Source organism: Mastomys coucha, unplaced genomic scaffold, assembly GCF_008632895.1.
Source record: "Mastomys coucha isolate ucsf_1 unplaced genomic scaffold, UCSF_Mcou_1 pScaffold12, whole genome shotgun sequence".
NCBI classification, from domain to species: Eukaryota; Metazoa; Chordata; class Mammalia; order Rodentia; family Muridae; genus Mastomys; species Mastomys coucha.
The window spans coordinates 27,852,412-27,868,588 of NW_022196894.1; the positions used below are offsets into that span (position 1 = coordinate 27,852,412).

The 16,177-nt window shown below is 49.9% G+C and overlaps 1 protein-coding gene across 2 annotated transcripts; it reads right to left on the minus strand.

The window, feature by feature from the left end:
• Nucleotides 1-3,411: 3,411 nt before the first annotated feature.
• On the minus strand, nt 3,412-14,417 carry Lrrc15 (leucine rich repeat containing 15). 2 transcript variants are annotated; one of them, XM_031364669.1, is made up of 2 exons: nt 14,327-14,417; nt 3,412-5,394 (listed from the first exon to the last, which is right to left on the minus strand). In XM_031364669.1, exon 2 carries the CDS (start codon nt 5,389-5,391, stop codon nt 3,652-3,654), a length of 1,740 nt encoding a protein of 579 aa, XP_031220529.1. In that variant the 5' UTR covers nt 5,392-5,394; nt 14,327-14,417; the 3' UTR covers nt 3,412-3,651. The 2 variants fall into 2 exon arrangements, with proteins under 2 accessions (XP_031220529.1, XP_031220528.1); XM_031364668.1 differs by lacking the exon at nt 14,327-14,417 and adding an exon at nt 11,500-11,588.
• Nucleotides 14,418-16,177: the final 1,760 nt, after the last annotated feature.

The following is a 16,177-nucleotide window of genomic DNA, read 5'->3' on the forward strand; positions in this document are numbered from 1 at the left end:
GCATGAGACCCGCATACCAAGATGTCCACAGAGAACACACTCACCTTTCATATACTGTTTATTGTTGATCCTGTACACCAAATCTGTTACAAGCAGCATCTAGCAAAGGACAGATTCCCCTAAACCTGACCACCAGGGTTCACATTCTATAGAACCCCAGGAGCCTAGAAATCTCTATATGTACCGCCAAGCAACTGGGACTATTTGCAGAGACTATCTAGTAAGTCAAGCATGATCATTCTAGAAGGCAGAGCGAAGACAATGGAAGGCAAGAACACTCTCTTCTTAGGAGAAGGGCCCTGGCTGGGTGTGACTCCACATGGAAGTGTACCTGCTGCACACTCTATCGAACAACACTAATGGCTTCCCTCCTGAGATCAGCAACAGCCAGATTCTCTTCCACAGCCTCATCTGGTTCTGACTGAAGAGGCTGGGGACGAATCTTTAAGTAGTTTATAGCTAAGTTTACTAGGACACACGCAAGCCCTGCTTCCCGACTCAGGCTATCAGCCTGTTCTTCATGTTCTCCCAAGGCTGGAACTGGCTTCCACAGTTCCACTCCACCATCTGGATATGCCTGTGGGAACTGTGTGGCTATGGGAGAGAAGCTCTAAGAACCCAACTGGAACTATACTACAACCTGTTTCTTACAGTCTCCTCATGAAAGCCCTAGACAGACCATGAAGCCTCTCCAGGGACTGTCTGTTGGGCGTTGTGCAGAAAAGACCCTGACACAAAAGATAATGGTGGAACAAATTTCACAAGGTGCCGAGAGGGTTAGGAGAATGCGCATCAAGAGCTTTGAAGGACACCCAGGCCCCGAACATCTGTTAACATGCTGGTTCAAGCTGGCCTTTATTAGCCTTCCAGAATCAACTGTTCTTCCCACTCTACACAAAGGCTGGGGTGGTAGTCAAGACAGCAATGAACAGATGGGTCGGGTGGATTGAACTCTGCACCCTATCACAGACTTCTAGGGACCACAGAGCTCATTCCAGCCCAAGAACTGAGCGAAATGGATTACCCTATTGGAAAGGACCCTCCACCCAGTGTTCCTGGTAACTCTTTCCCTGACTAGAAGATGTGATTTGGTGGAATTGTGCACTTTGCTCACTGCTTGTGAACTCCTGGGCAGGTCATTAGAAGACAGCTGTCCTCAGGCCAGCCTTTGAGCCAGTGAGGTACATCACTGTCATGGCCAATGTCAGAAGCAGCCAGTGTTTCCAGGTTACGATTGGCAGGAAACACTGGCTACTATAGATGCTTCCTTTCTTCATCGCTAGCCCACTGAGGCTGGACATAGCTCACAAAGAGCACCTGATAGTTCTGGGAGCACGGTACTGTGTCAAGCTTCCATCTGTAGTAAAGCAGGCCCAGCTCCTTCTCTTCACCCCAGGACCTACCAGCAAGCCACAGTCAGCAGAACCAAGCTCACACTCTCTGGGGCTGCAGACAGCCTTGGTTCGTGCATACCAGTTGCTATAGATACTTTGCAAACATTTTGGAGACCCAGATAGGCCTTGGAAAGATGATGTCTTTTGACTGACATCAGCTTCCCTGGGCCATCAAGTGTGCTGGTTCTCACAAGCATTCCTTATGAAGTATTCTGTCAGCAATCTGGAGGGGCAGTCTGGACATACTGTAAGCTTCCTGTTGCCAAGATCCAGAGGGGTTCCTGATTTGCCTTATGAGCATCGCCTCAGGTTGGAGATAGATCTCCAAATCCCTGTGCTCAGTTGGGGTCCTTCCCTCACTGATAGGGAAACCTGAAATTCTTTGTTTCCCTGTGTTGTTTTTGAGGGAGGGTCTGTCTACATAGCCCTGGCCATCCTGGCACTTGCTTTGTAGATCAGGCTACTCTTGAACTCACTCAAGGCATGAGCCACCATGTCTGCTTGTTTCTCAGCTTTTACTTCTGCACAGGTATATCACTTGTCCTGAGAAAGCTGTGTTGTCTTATCAGAGCTGCTTAATGTGCAGAAGTAGATATGTTTGTAGCAGGAAACAGAGACAAGGCAGATGTATTGTGACTGCCACCCAAAGAGAAAACTCTAAACTAAACCATTGAGTTCACAACCATACCCCAGGCAGAAGGTTTTGCAGAGCACCCCATGCCCTCGTGTAACCTGCCAGCGTGCCCTGATATCTGCCGTCTGTAAACACGCTAGTCTAGCTACAGCTGACTAATGCGGATGGAGAATTTGACCACAGTATAGACCGATTCCTGGTTTCCATTACACTTGGTCGTTCAGCTGGAAGATCTCATCTCTGAGCAATTTTGCTTCCCTCCAAGTGAAGAACAAAAATTAGAAACAGATACGGGCATATAATGCCCATAAAAGGATGAGTAGAGGGGCTGCCAATGAGCAGCACAGGGCTCGCTGGCAGGGAAGAAGTGCTTGCGCTGGCCACTGCAGTTTCTATGCTTCTGATCTGGCCGATGTGGCTGCTTCTTGTCCTGACTGCACCTACATCTCTTTTACTCCTAACAGCTGGGCCTATGCAAAGGCTTCCTTCCCATGGAGAGGTAGGGGAGGTGGTAAGAATCCTTCCCAAGCCCATGGGGGAAGCTAGAAACTCTCTAGCATCCCCAGAAATCCCCCAGAACAAGCTTGGAGTGGGGGATCGCTGTGATATCATTTCTTGGCATCATGCCATTCACACGGGTGTCTATTCATATCATGAGAATTTGCAGGGCTGTCCATTATCTCACTCCCTCTTTCGGTATGTATGTGATGCTTCAATACAAAATCAGAACAGGCAAGGGCAGCGGGGCATGCAAGGACCCCAGGCAGCAGGCAGCATTCTTCAGGTAGTTTCAGTGAGCTGATTTTCGTGTTTTGAGAACTTAGCCATTCGGCGTGATTTTATACCATAAAGGGCTAAGCTTGAAGGAAAGCTTGAGGCTTTAAACCTTCTTCTCTGAAAGGCTGAACGTGGTGCAGTAGATGCTGAAGAAAACTCCGCCTAGGATCAGATGGCACAGGTGTCTTTCTGTCTTACAGAACACCCTCCAAGCTAAAAGATTTAGGCCTTCTCACAGAGAGAACATAGACTGCCTTCATAGCAGATAAACAAAGAGAGACATCACTTGAAGAGACAGAGTCACGCCACAGCACAGGAAAGAGAGAGAGAGAGAGAAACAAAGGGGAGAAAGAAAGCAGCATATATAATACTTTGAGGCACGGCTGTGCCGGCAGAGAACTATCTCACCATGTGAGCAGGCCTTGTCATCATTAAGTCTACAGAGGCTGGAAGGGCTGGGCACCGGGACGCTGGTTCTTTGAAGTAGTGAGGATTTGGCAGAGGGCCCCTCTGAAAGCTGCCTAAGCACTGACCTAGAGACCCCTGGGTTGGTTGGTTTTTCTCTCTCTCTCTTTCTCTCTCTCTCTCTCTCTCTCTCTCTCTCTCTCTCTCTCTCTCTCTCTTGCTTTTTATTTTAAAAAAAAAATGACCAATTAAGATCCTCTGGGAATAGAAGGTCCTGAAATGCCTGCTTCTCTATAGAAGACTCAGGGCCACAGGACAAGATGGGGCACATTTCCTCTGGGGCCACCAGAGCCTGGCTGTGTGGACCCAGGTTTGGAAGCTGAATGATCACCTTCTCAGATCCTCTGTCTCCCCACCCCAGCCCTGTTCGAGCCCGCCTCCCTAGCACTCATTGGGAGCTTTCATCTGCATCAGGACTGCCTGGCTCCTCTTTTTACAGCAGCAGCAGCAGATGCAGGCAGCTAGGGAACAGGCCAAAGCTATGATGCCGATCACAATGGCAGCAATGGCCAGCCCACTCTGGGCATCCGTCATGCCCCATGTATTGCGGTCATCAGTGGTTTCAACGGTGGTTAGATAGGTGTAGTCATCATCAACGGCCCTGGTGATCTCTGTGGTAGAAGAAATGGATGTGGTGTCAGGATAGCTGGATGTATCTGGGTAGCTAGATACTTCAGGCATTTCTGGGCCCTGGACACTGGGTCCAGGGACATTGATATTGATGATGACAAGAGACTGGCCTCGGACGTTGGCGGGACTAGAACATACTGGAAGAGTGTCTGTCCCCAACCTGGCCCTGTTGAGAAGGAGCCAGTTATGAAGTGGGAGGATGTTTGAGTCACATCTCCAAGGGTTGTCATAGAGACGAAGCTCACACAGGTTCCCTAAGTGATCAAAGATGCCCAAAGGCAAGTTCTCTAGATTGTTGTTTTGCAGCTGGATGGTCGTGAGACCATTGACGTTGGCAAAGATGCTGCCAGGGAGCTGTCGAAGGCGGTTATTCTGGAGTGAGATGTTCTTCAGATTGGCCAGTGATCGGAAGACATTCTCATCCAGGTCCTGTAGAGCGTTGGTGTGGAGGGACAGTTCTCGGAGATTTGTCAGCCCATTGAAGGCTCCTGGGGAGATGTGTCTGAGTTGGTTGTGACTAAGAACCAGAACCTGCAACTGGTTCAGGTGGTTGAAGGTGTTGTCGGGGAGGGAAGTAATGTGGTTGTTGTAGAGCCAAAGCTCCCTCAGGCTGGGCATGGGCCCAAAGACCCCCGGAGAAATCTCCTTTAGGGAGTTCCCAAAGAGTGTGAGCTTGTTAAGTTGGGGCAGCTGCATGAAGATGCCAGGGGGCAGCTGCGAGATATGGTTGTTGGACAAATACAGTCTCTGGAGGTTATGGTTATTGTGGAACAAGCCAGGGGAGAGTGTGCCAATCTGGTTCTCTTGGAGGGCCAGCTCCTGCAGGTTGCCAAGTGCATCAAAAGTGCCCATGGGGATGTCTGAAAGCCTGTTCTCATGGAGCCGGAGCACCTGGAGGTTGCCTAGATGCAAAAAGACCCTAGGAGATACGTCGGTGAAGCTGTTCTGGCCCAGGTTGAGTTTGGTGAGTCCCACCAGGTGGTCAAAGGCTCCCTCAGGGATGTATTTCAGATTGTTGCCCTGCAAGTGGAGTTCCTTAAGATTACTGCACTGGGAGAACTGGGCTGGCTGTATCTGTACCAGCTGGTTATTGGACAGCAGGAGGGACTCCAGATTGTTTACATCTTGGAAGACCCTAACAGGCAGCATCCTTAGTCTGTTGTTAGCAAGGCTGAGGTAGCGTAGCGAGCCCAGATTGCGGAAGGCACCTGGCATGATGTTTGTCAGCTCGTTCTTCTCCATCTTCAGGGCAACCAGGGCTGAAATGTTGAGGAACATGTCCTCGGGGAGTTCAGTGATGTGCGTGTCAACGATCTGCAGGCTCATCGCGTTCCAAGGCAGAGGGGTAGGCACCGCCACAATTCGTGCCCCTGTGCACTCTACCTGGGAGGCCCTGGAACAGGTACATTCACTGGGGCAGCCATAGTAGGCCAAACCTATAGCCCAGGCCTGGCAGCCCACCAGCAAAAGGAGATAATGTTTCAGAGGCATGGTCTGTGTGGAGAGAGAGAGAAGGAGAGAGATGTGAGTCACTGTTACCTCACCCACCACCAACCTTCAGCTTCAGTTGTGGCTTCGAGCCCCACCCTTATGCACCTAACTCAAAGCTCTCTCCACTTTTGGCCAGAGAGCCCCTTTCTACTTCTGCCCAAGCAATCGCCTCGCCTGGAAGGCTCCGCAAGCTCATTCGAATCTTCCTCATGCTTCTAGGTTAAGTTCAAGTCCGGCTATCATTGAGAATTTCTCTAGACGTGGTCTATGGGTACTAGTCACCCCATTATACAAGTGACAACCCTAACCTCTTCTATTGCCATGAAGCAGCCAGCCTTAGGTGGCATCTAATTATCTCATTCCGTAGTTAGCAAGCTTTTGAAGGGTGTTATCTTACAATCCGATAGGTTGCTAAGATTAAAAGCTGTATATATATATGTGTGTGTGTGTGTGAGTGGGTATATATATATACACATATATACACATATATGATTAATATATAAGATTAAAAGCCGTATCATATATATATGTATATATGTACATATATGTGTGTATATATACACACATATACACATATACATGTATACACACACACACACACATATATATATATGTACATATATATGTTTTGTTTTGTGGCAGAGTTTCTCTGCATAGCCCTGGCTGTCTTGGAACTCACTCTGTAGACCAGGCTGGCCTCAAACTCAGAAATCTGTCTGCCTCTGCCTCCCAAGTGCTGAGATCAAAGGTATGCACCACCACTGCCTGGCTAAAAATATATTTTTAATTAAGTCTGAGAATTTCATAAATTCCATCCAACTCATTTAATATATATATGTGTGTATGTATATGTATATAGTTATGTATATGTGTGTTAATATATATACACGTGTTATATGTGTATATATATGTGTGCATTTATATATATATGTATACATATATACACACATATATGTGTATATATATATATATATATATATATATATATATATATACACTGAGTCCTGTTTGTGCTGACAGATACACATGGGTGCATGTATGCTCCATCCACTGGTGCATAGTCTACCTACCAGGGGCTGCACTGTTAAATAAAACTGCCTGTCTCTCCCTTAGCTCCATCAGTTTTCAAGCAGCTCCTGCCAGGGGTGGTGGCTCACAGGCCACTCCCCCATCCATGTTGGACTGTTGACTGGCTTAATGTTGGGCAAGCCTTATGCGGGCGGCCACCGTTGTAGTGAACTCCCCTACGTTATGTCTCTTACAATCTTTCTGCCCCCTTCTTCAACGATGCTCCCTGAAGAACTGTGTCTTATACCTTCTGCAGCTCTCAAAATGTGGAAAGTAGCTTCAGACTACAGGGAGGGGCAGTGAAGGGTAGGAGGGAGGGAACAGTAAGGGCAAACATCTCTCTCTACCCTCTCTCCTGCCCTCCCCACCAGCCCATGGCCACCATCACCGCCCTGTCCACATGGGCTTCATCTGGACTAATAAGAAGCCACGGTCTGCACCACACTCTCTCTGTCTGGAAGAGGTGGCAGGGCCTCAGCCAATGCCTAGGGGCTGGCTTGTGGCGTGAGTCTTCGTTCCCACAGAGAGACACTGGGTGGCCTGGAGTAAATCTCTGAGAACACAAACACACTTTAAGCTGAAGGGTATAAGTGAGTCCAGATGTCTCCTTAGACAAAGGAGCTAAATACACCAAAGACTTGGCATTTGAAGTCACCTATGGCAATGATAGATACAGACCCTCGGGCCTTGTTCCCTATGTGGATATTTAAGGTGATGTTTGGTTTTGAATGCGAGTTCTCAGGCTTCTGACCTCAGCTTCCTCATCTGCTAAAATGACCTCTTTTTCTCTTGAGGCTGCCGTGTGGGTTAGGTGGGAAAATAGACTCCAAGGCATCCTATGCACGACTATATTAATTCTTGTCCCTGTTCCCAGCTTACCCAGAGCATACACTCATAGGTCCCCGAAGGCAGGAAGTCCTCAGCATGTCTCTAGTCTGGCACTCTTAGTCAAGGGACTAAGGATTTTTGTGTATTGGCATGAGTGTTAATGATCTCTGCCCACAGTTCAGCCTGTAACCCCCCCGGGCCTGAGGAGTTGCCACCTCTTGTGGTTTTATAGGGAAGCAAGAAGCAGGGAAACTGAGGCCTCAGTCTTAGGATTCAGTCTCCAGGCTGTTAGGTGAGGACTTTGAGTGCTGTGCAGTCCCTCTCATAACGGGTGAAGCTGCTGAGTAAAGGCAGGGGGTCAGCGGGCAGTCAAGGCACCCACAGGGGATGTGGTGGGACACTCTACACCTCTAGATACCCGGAGATCATGGGGTCCTGATCCTGACACTTCAACCTGGCCTGGGTTTCCTTTACCCCTCCTCCATCCCCCAACAAACAAGCAGTTCTGAAAGACCCTACCTGTCTCCCACCCACACAAACCTCAACTTTTCCTTCATTCCTATCCCTTCTTAGCCCTGGCCTGTTGAGCTTTCATGAAGGACTTGCCTAAGTATATATAACTATGGAGAAAGAGAAAAGAACACCATACCCACGCACTCCAGTCCCATGGCAAAAGAATAGGAGGCAGGTAAAGCTGAGGACCACATTTAAACGGCAAGTCCGGTCCAGAAAGAGAGAAAACATCCATACAGAGTCAGGCATAGCAGGCTCATGCCTGTAATGCTTACTTGGGAGGCTGAGGCAAGAGGATCCTTGGAAGTCTGACGCTAGCCTGAGCTACAGAGTGAGACCTTGCCCCCCATCCCCAAAGTTGAGGGGGAAAAAAGAGTCTGGGTACACAGAGTTCAGTCGGTCTGGTGTGGGGTGAGTGGAGACAGATGGATTCTGGGAGCTCGCTAGCTGGCAAGCTGGACTAGCTGAATGGAGGAGTTCTAGGGTCAGTGAGAGACTTTATCTCAAAAACCAAGATGGGCCGGGCGGTGGTGGTGCACGCCTTTAACCCCAGCAGAGACAGGCGGATTTCTGAGTTCGAGGCCAGCCTGGTCTACAGAGTAAGTTCCAGGACAGCCAGGGCTACACAGAGAAACCCTGTCTTGAAACAGCGCCCCCCCCCAAAAAAAAAATAAAATAAGGTGGTACACAATGAGGAAGACCGCTGAAATTGACCTCTGGCCTCCACATGTGCACCCCACAGGTACAAGGGCACATCCTAGACAAACACATGCACACAAGGACTGCCCAGGGGAAAAAATGGCTCAGTGTCCAAAATGCAAGGCTTCTTATTGGTGGTAACAAAAAAAAAAAAAAAAAAAAAAAAAAAAAAAAACAAAACAACAACAACAAAAAAACAACCGTGCTACGGAAGTTAATGTGATACAGAGTGTGTGTGTGGGGTGGGGGCAGCCTGACTCTACACTCCCCTGATCAGCCCACATCCTTCTGTGTCCTGCTCAGCTCCACTCTGAACTTCAAGGCCGATGACGAACTGGCTTCTTAAAGAACTCTGAGAAGATGGTGTAAGGGCAAAGAGACTAGAATGTCTGAGCATCCACGGGCCTTGCAGATGAATACCAGGAGAACCGACAGAGAATCCAGAAGCCTTTCCAGAGGATGAAAAGCCACCGTGGGATAGCAATGCAATGCAGATCCAGAGGGCAACACTAGTGTGCCACGATCATGGCACTGTAGAGGTCAGCGCACGCTTGGCGTGCACAGTCTCACAGAGACAGCAAGGTCCCATGTTCAAACACAGCTGAGCACTTTTAGATTAATGAGATGTGGAGAAGACCATGGCTGTCTAGCCCATGGCTAAGATGATGTCAGGTTCTATGGCTGAGGCCCAGTGAGGGGAAGTGAGAATCCTTCATGTCCCAGGAGGCTGAGCAGTCAGTCAGGACTTGCATCCATTCCCCTAGATAGATGTGTATGAGACGCACCCCTGGCTGAAGCTCAACTGTTCCCGGGGCTGTCTGGACTACTTATTTTTCATAAATACTTAATTTGCTCGGTTCCAAGGATGCTGTCAAAACCCAAGTAATGGAGAGCGATTACGTGCCCGTCACCTGTTGTCTCTTGCTGTAGGAAGGAGCTCCCATGAGCACCATCTCCCCAGCTACGCAGGGGTATCAGGCCAGCCCTGAGAAGACTCTGAGTTCTGGCAGGGCACTTGAAGCCTGCGGGGAAGACCACAGTGGTAACTCCCCGTGGAAACAGGCATTGTCGTCTAAAATGGACCACACTCAGCAAGAATCACCAAGGTCTTTTTATAAACCCTCCCTGTCTGCAGAGCCCACCCAGCGTTGCATGCAGCTGCTTCCTGTTTTCCAGTGGTTGTGGCAGCTGGCGCTCCCCGCCCCCCTCCCCCGTGCCCACCCCTGCCTGCTCTTGACCTCTGTCAGGAGCACCACAAAGATACTCTGGTTCTGCAAGTTGGGAGCACCCAAAGCAGCCCTGGGGCTAGGCCTTGAACTCTTGGCAGTGCTGCGGGCCACGGCCCTCGGCCTGGAAGAGCCAGCATAGGGTGGCATAATAGCCCACGCTGCCCAGTGCCGCTTGGTAGCCGTGACAATGGCAGTTAAAGGCCCTCAAAGCTGCCCTAATTATAGCTTCCTCCTCCAGGCACAGAGCGTCCTCAATCATGTCAGCCAACCACTGGGGAAGGGGTGTACCTGGCGACAGTCAGATCCATATAGTCAGAGAACTGGCAGACAGACAGAAAGACAGACGGCTCCCCCCAACACATGGACGCGGCCCCTCCCCAGGAGTGGAAACACTTGAACAAGGGCTCTGGCTGTGGGTCTCTTTGTGGAAACACCCTGTGACTCACAGGTGAATACATAATTAGTCTTGAAGCCCTGGGCTTTGCTGGTTGGGAGCTGGGGCCCTCTTGGACTAGCCCATCGTTCATGTTAACTACACACAGTGTTCCCTGGAAAGAGACTCTTCATTTCAGTGCCACAAACTGAGACTCTAGAGAGGGCCATGGAGACCCTTACTCTAGTCTGGCCTTGACATTAGCAGTCTGAGTTTAGGTAAATTCTGTAGGCCTCAGTTTCCCCTTCTGTAAAAGCTTCCGATGGCCTTATAGCACTAGTGTGCTTCAGCTGGAGGCAACAGAACCTAGACCAAAGGCTTACCTTTCTCCCATCCTCTCTTCCTCACGAAGAGCCACCCGGCTAGGCCCCACTTGCATGCTGAGACTTGAAAATCCTACTTTCAAGCTTGCTTGTTTCAGAAGTTTCCCTGGCAGGGAAATCCCATGAGTTAATCACTCTATCTTCACACAGACCAAGACCCACGGAGCCTAAAGGAACTATGGCCCTCAAAGAAGATCTCACCCGATGCCTGTGACACTCCGAGAATGGCTTCCTAATCAAGGCCCCTTCTCAAGTGAGATGGACTCCAGGCCACCCAAGAGAGGCCAGGCTGGGGGCTGCCTCCCCATTCCCACCTAGTACTATGTTCAGATTAGCTTCTCTTTGGTGCACATTCGAAGAGGTCAGAGAAGCTAAACATGGATGCAATTCAGACCTCAGTGTATAAACATCTCTTATTTCTCTCTCATACATACACTCACACTGACACACACATTCACACTCACACTGACACATGCACACTCACACACACTACACACACTATCATACACACACTCTCGCATACACATAAACTCTCTCTCACACACATATACACACACACACTCCCTCTCTCTCCCTTTCTCTCTCTTTCTCTCTCTCTCACACACACATACACACTAACATAGATATAAACTCTCTCATACATATACACACACTAACATACAAACTCTCATACACACACACACTGGCCTGAGAACCTTGTTGACTAGATCTGATTTCTTAGCACCGCTGCTGTGTCTGTGAAGTGACCTAATGCATGCAACACACTGAGACTGGTTCTGGGAACAAAGTGGCTTTCCATAAAAGCAAGGGGCTATTATTACTGCTTTGTTGTTGAGCAAAATTGGCTCTCCGGAGGCTCCACCCACAGAGCTTCCAACTTCTAGGTTGGGCTGAGGGTTAGACTAACACACATAGAGACTCCCTATTCAAGTGTCCACAGACCACTCTCAGAAGTACCTCAAATGTGGTCCAGACTACCTGGGAACCCTTGCTCACATCATGTGTCATTTCCTACCAAGAACAGAGAAGGAACAGGAATACCGGAGGCTGAGGGTAGCTTCACCTCCTGGAGCATCTCTGAGCTCGCCCCTCCCAGCTGGAATCTGCAGATGGCTCTACGCGAACCTATAAACTGCTCCCAGATACAGCTCATGGAATCCAGGACACCATGAGCACCAGACAGAGCCTTTTGAAGTCATCTCCTAGACCATTTGGCTGTTTTGTAGATTGGGAGTTGACCGGTCCGTAGAGAGTAGGGGACTCACCCAGGCAACTTGAAGACTTAACTCTGAGCCTGGCGGACCTCTGAACCTCATTAGAAGGCTATTACAGAGCTGTGTCTCTCTCTCTGTCTCAGCTACCCCCTCAGTTGGTGGAGGAGGGGGAGGAGCCAGCCCTGCCTCTCCCCTAGCCTGATTGGCTCATATATAATCACCCTCCACCTACCCGGCTTTTTGAGCTACGCCCAAGTCCTCCCCCAACTCATTCTGCGGGGCGGCTTTACCCTCTGAGGCTGCTCTGGTGGTGTGTTGTTTAGGGTCACAGGAGTAACCTGCAAGATGGGAGAGCAGGTTCAGAAGGGTGGGTGTGGGGTGTGTCGGGGAGCACCAGGAGGTTTGAGCCTGGTAAACACAGCCCATGAATTAGGACTACTCTAACCCAGACACAAAGCACCCTCGAATCCCAGGACAAGACCTTCACAAACTCATCCTCTTGGGCCTTCATAGCCAAAATACCGTTCCTTGTTTTGTTTTTTAAAAAGAGAATGAATAAGAAAAAAAGCAGCTCCTCCCCAGACCCCTATGGGATCCCTCCCAAGCCCGGGGCTAGCAGGCCTAGCCTGGCTTCCTGCAGAGGGCTATAATTTGCTAGAGCTGTAAGAGCTTCAACTGCCCAGCACAACAGCAGGAGTTCTGAAGTGGGGACTTTCCTAAGAAGCCCCAGTCCACAGAGACCAACCACTTCTTCACAATGGAGCGCCTATGGTCTGAAACAGAAACGGTGTGGTCTCTCTGTTCAGTCCTGTGTCCGTCCCACAGCCGAGGCAGGCATGGAACCCGCAGCTTCAGGGGTTCTCCTGAAGTCGGGAGACAGGGAAGAAAATTGCCTTCTGCAATCACAGCCTACTAGTGTGTTTGCTGGCAGGACAAAGCCTGGGCAGCGTGTCTCCTCTCTCTCATCTCTGCACTTTTAGACCGGCTTCCACTTCACGCTTCACATCCCTCAATTTACGGACCTAACCTGGGCTAACCTGGGCAGAGTCCCCCAGCCCCGGGAGGAACTTCCTTATCTTTGCTGCGGGGTCTTCGAAGCTCTTCCTGGCCGAGACCCTCTCACATGCCTTCCCCATCACAGTTGCTGCTGAGAGCAGCGGCTGACTCATGACCACAGGCAAATTGAACTGTCTGGTCCTGAATTTACTCCAGATGTTCAGGCGATGCAGAAAAAGAGAAGACTTGGTTAAGGAATTTCCAAGTTACGGAGCAGGGACACCCACATATCCGAGAGCTGCCTGCAATGGGTAATGCCAACTAGGTATCCTGAGGTAGAAGCCGGCGTGTGGCAGGCAATGCTCAGCACCTCGAGTTCTTGTGTTATCTCAGGAGCCACGGCCAGCCCTAGAGTAGTGCATAAAGGTAGAGCCGCTCAGGTTGGAAGGTCCAGAGGGCTCTCCTTTTCCACAGCTGGGTCCTCTGCGTTTTGAGCAAAGACACAGGTGAGATCAATCCACCCAGTTTGTGTGTGGTGGTGCATGCCTTTAATCCTAGCACTCGGGAAGCAGGGTGGTAGGATCTCTGTGAGTTCAGGGCCAGCCTGGTCTATATAGTGGGACCTTGTCTTAAATCAAAACAAAACAAACTCGCCCAGGCAGCTGTGGCTATAGCTAAGTAGTGGACTGCTTGTTTAGCACGCTTGAGGTCCTGAGTTTGATCCTCAGCACCAAAATACATACAAATAAACATGCATAGTACATACATTCATACATACATAACATACATACATACATACATGCACACACAGTACATACATAACATACACATGCATACATACAAACATACATGCATACATCACAGACATACATACAAACATACATACATGCATACATACATAACGACACCTGATTATCATCACAAACCAATCTCCCGCCTCTCCTTCCCAAGGTCACCAGCTCTCCTGACCCTGTGACACATCTAGATGACCAGAATGGGATCATCTAAGCTACACAAAGAGTTAGAACCTAGACATCTAAAACCTCAGCTGGGTTCCAGATTCGCAGTCCTAACTAGGGACTGCACTTCCGCCGGAGTCCAGCAGGTAACAACTATAAATCTGTGACAAGTAGAGGGCTGATTCCTTCCAGGCGGAAACCTTGTGAATCAAAGTTCACCATCCTGGACAGACCCACGTGCAGGGTACCCAACCCACCCTATAAGCGGCCACCTCTGGAGGCTCCATGGAAATGAGACAGGTTCCAACAGTCAGAACTTTAGAGAAACTCCTGCCTTTGTGGATCTGGTCTCCCGGAGTAGGTAAATCCGGTGCTTCAGTCAACTTTCAACTAATTTCCTGCAGGTCAAAAGCTCTCCCCGCTGCAATCCCAGGCTGACTTCATAGACCATAAAGACAAAGAAAGCCAACAGGACACCAAGATTCACAGCTAGGCTCTGGGACCAGAGCAGTCAGGGCAGGATCACCCCGCTCCTGTGCAGGCTGGACCTGTCCAGGTCCTCAGAGCATCCCAGGCACGTGCCAGCCCTGCCCCTTGTAGAGTCTCTCTCGGGATCCTATGGTCAGCCAGGATGTGGGATGCGGCCAGGAGGGGAGGGCGGGCACCCACTTACCAGCAGCTCCACGCGGCTGCCAGGTCAACAAGAGGGAGGCGGCGAGGAGAGGAGGAGGACCCGACCGGCTCAAGACTGCAGCATGAGTGAGAGCCTTCTGGGTCCTCCCTGTCATTTAAACAGCCCCTCGTGAGTCACCGCAGGGGGCAGTGTCGGCCTGTTGGGCGGGGCGCCTCTGGGAGCATCATCAAGGAATTGCGTCCAAGTTGAAGGGGCGTCCTTCGACTGCACTTGAAAATAAGTTTCTTCTTTTCCTCTCCTTCCCCATCTCCTTCGGGTTCTCTGTGTCCTGTGTGGCACACTGGAAAGGGGTTTTCTGCCACCTCAGTGGGTTTCTGAGTGTCTGGGACCCAGCACTTGCTTTAGGCACCAGCTCAGGTGTGACTGAAGTCGAACTCTCTGTGACCTTCCTCCTCCCTCCCCCATCCCTCTCCCTGTTCTCCCCTCCCCTTGAATCCCTCCCCCACATTCTAAACTTTGTATACAGAAATAACTCTAATTTTAGAGAAAATATGCAAGAACATTATGAGGAATACTCGGACGTTCCATCCAGTGCAATTGCTAACATTTTGAAAAAGGCATTTAAGTTCCTAGGAAGAATATAGTTTCCTCCACCATATCTCTTCTAAAAGTAGCATTTCATGTCCCTCTGAAGACATCTTCTGTACCTACGCTGGTGCTCCAGGGTGTGTGCAGGGTTTGTCCCTGAGCTGTGACAACCATGAAGGTGGTGACTGAGAATCAGGGCTTGCCTACCTTTCACCTCTGTACCACAGCCTGAGCTGCCCTGATTCCCTCCCTATTTTCCCGCCATCCCTACCCTAGTAGGAAACCAGGAGACTATTCTGGATCTAGTCAAAGTGTCCCAGAGAGAGAGCCCGAGGAGGAGGGCAGAGGCATCACAGCTGGGGAGGGGGCCATCAGACCTCTGCTTCTTTTCTGTGACCTACCCTCAAACCAAGCACTTACAGGCTGTAGCTGCCTTGGCTCAGTTTACGTTCTCCACCAAGCGGCCAGAACGATGCTTGCACCCTGCCGCTCCTGGAACGTTGAGAGCACTAATTAATGTTTGCAGGGCGCTTTGAGATCTGCGATGAAAGGAGAGACATAAAAGTGCGGTGTTATTACTGAAACAGTCGTTCGGTGGCTTACCGTGGTCAAGCCCTACAGCCTGAATCATACCTCGCCGTGGCACCATGAATCACAGCCAGAAACAAAAGTGCCCTGACTATTAACTGAGGAGAGCACTGCCACCACACCCTGGCCCCAGCTCCCCCACCTTAGTCTCCTTTCCCACTAAGATTCCACAGGAGAGCATCTTCCTTCTCGATGCCAACCTAGGAGCCTCCACCTCTTGAACCCATCAACTTCCTGCCCACAGACCTCTAGAAATAAGACTATTCCCCTTGTCCTGTTTCCTCCTTCATTTCCTACACACAGTTACTGTGCTAGGCTGTAGTTTCTCTCCTGGGAGTTGTAGTCAATGCTGGGAGCATTTAAGGATGGCCGTTCATGTAGTGCAGCTGTAAAATGGGTGTCCTGAAGGACCTGGATCACAGTTCTGTATTGCTTCCTCCACACCTTACCTTTCGACCATGCCACAGTGACATTTAGGGCTGGGTGATACCTTCTGTGGTGCCTCCCAGTGTTTTGCAGGATAAGACGCCATCGCAGTCACAAGCGGTGACAGTCAAAAGTGTCTCTAGACACTGCCCAATGTCCCCTTCTGTGGGGAGGGATGGAAGAGAGCTATTGATCTATCAGTATTTCTCTATACTGCAAATGAAGTAATTATCTCCAACACAAGGCCCAAGCCAATGCCGACTCCCCAAGGCCACACAGGAAGGAGCA

Coding starts and splice junctions, on each gene's coding strand:
- Lrrc15 (XM_031364668.1), bottom strand. CDS start 11,559: ATGCTCCAGGAGGTGAAGCTACCCTCAGCCTCCGGTATTCCTGTTCCT. Junction 5,395..11,499: donor CTGTTCCTTCTCTGTTCTTG/GTAGGAAATGAC, acceptor CTCTCCACACAG/ACCATGCCTCTGAAACATTA.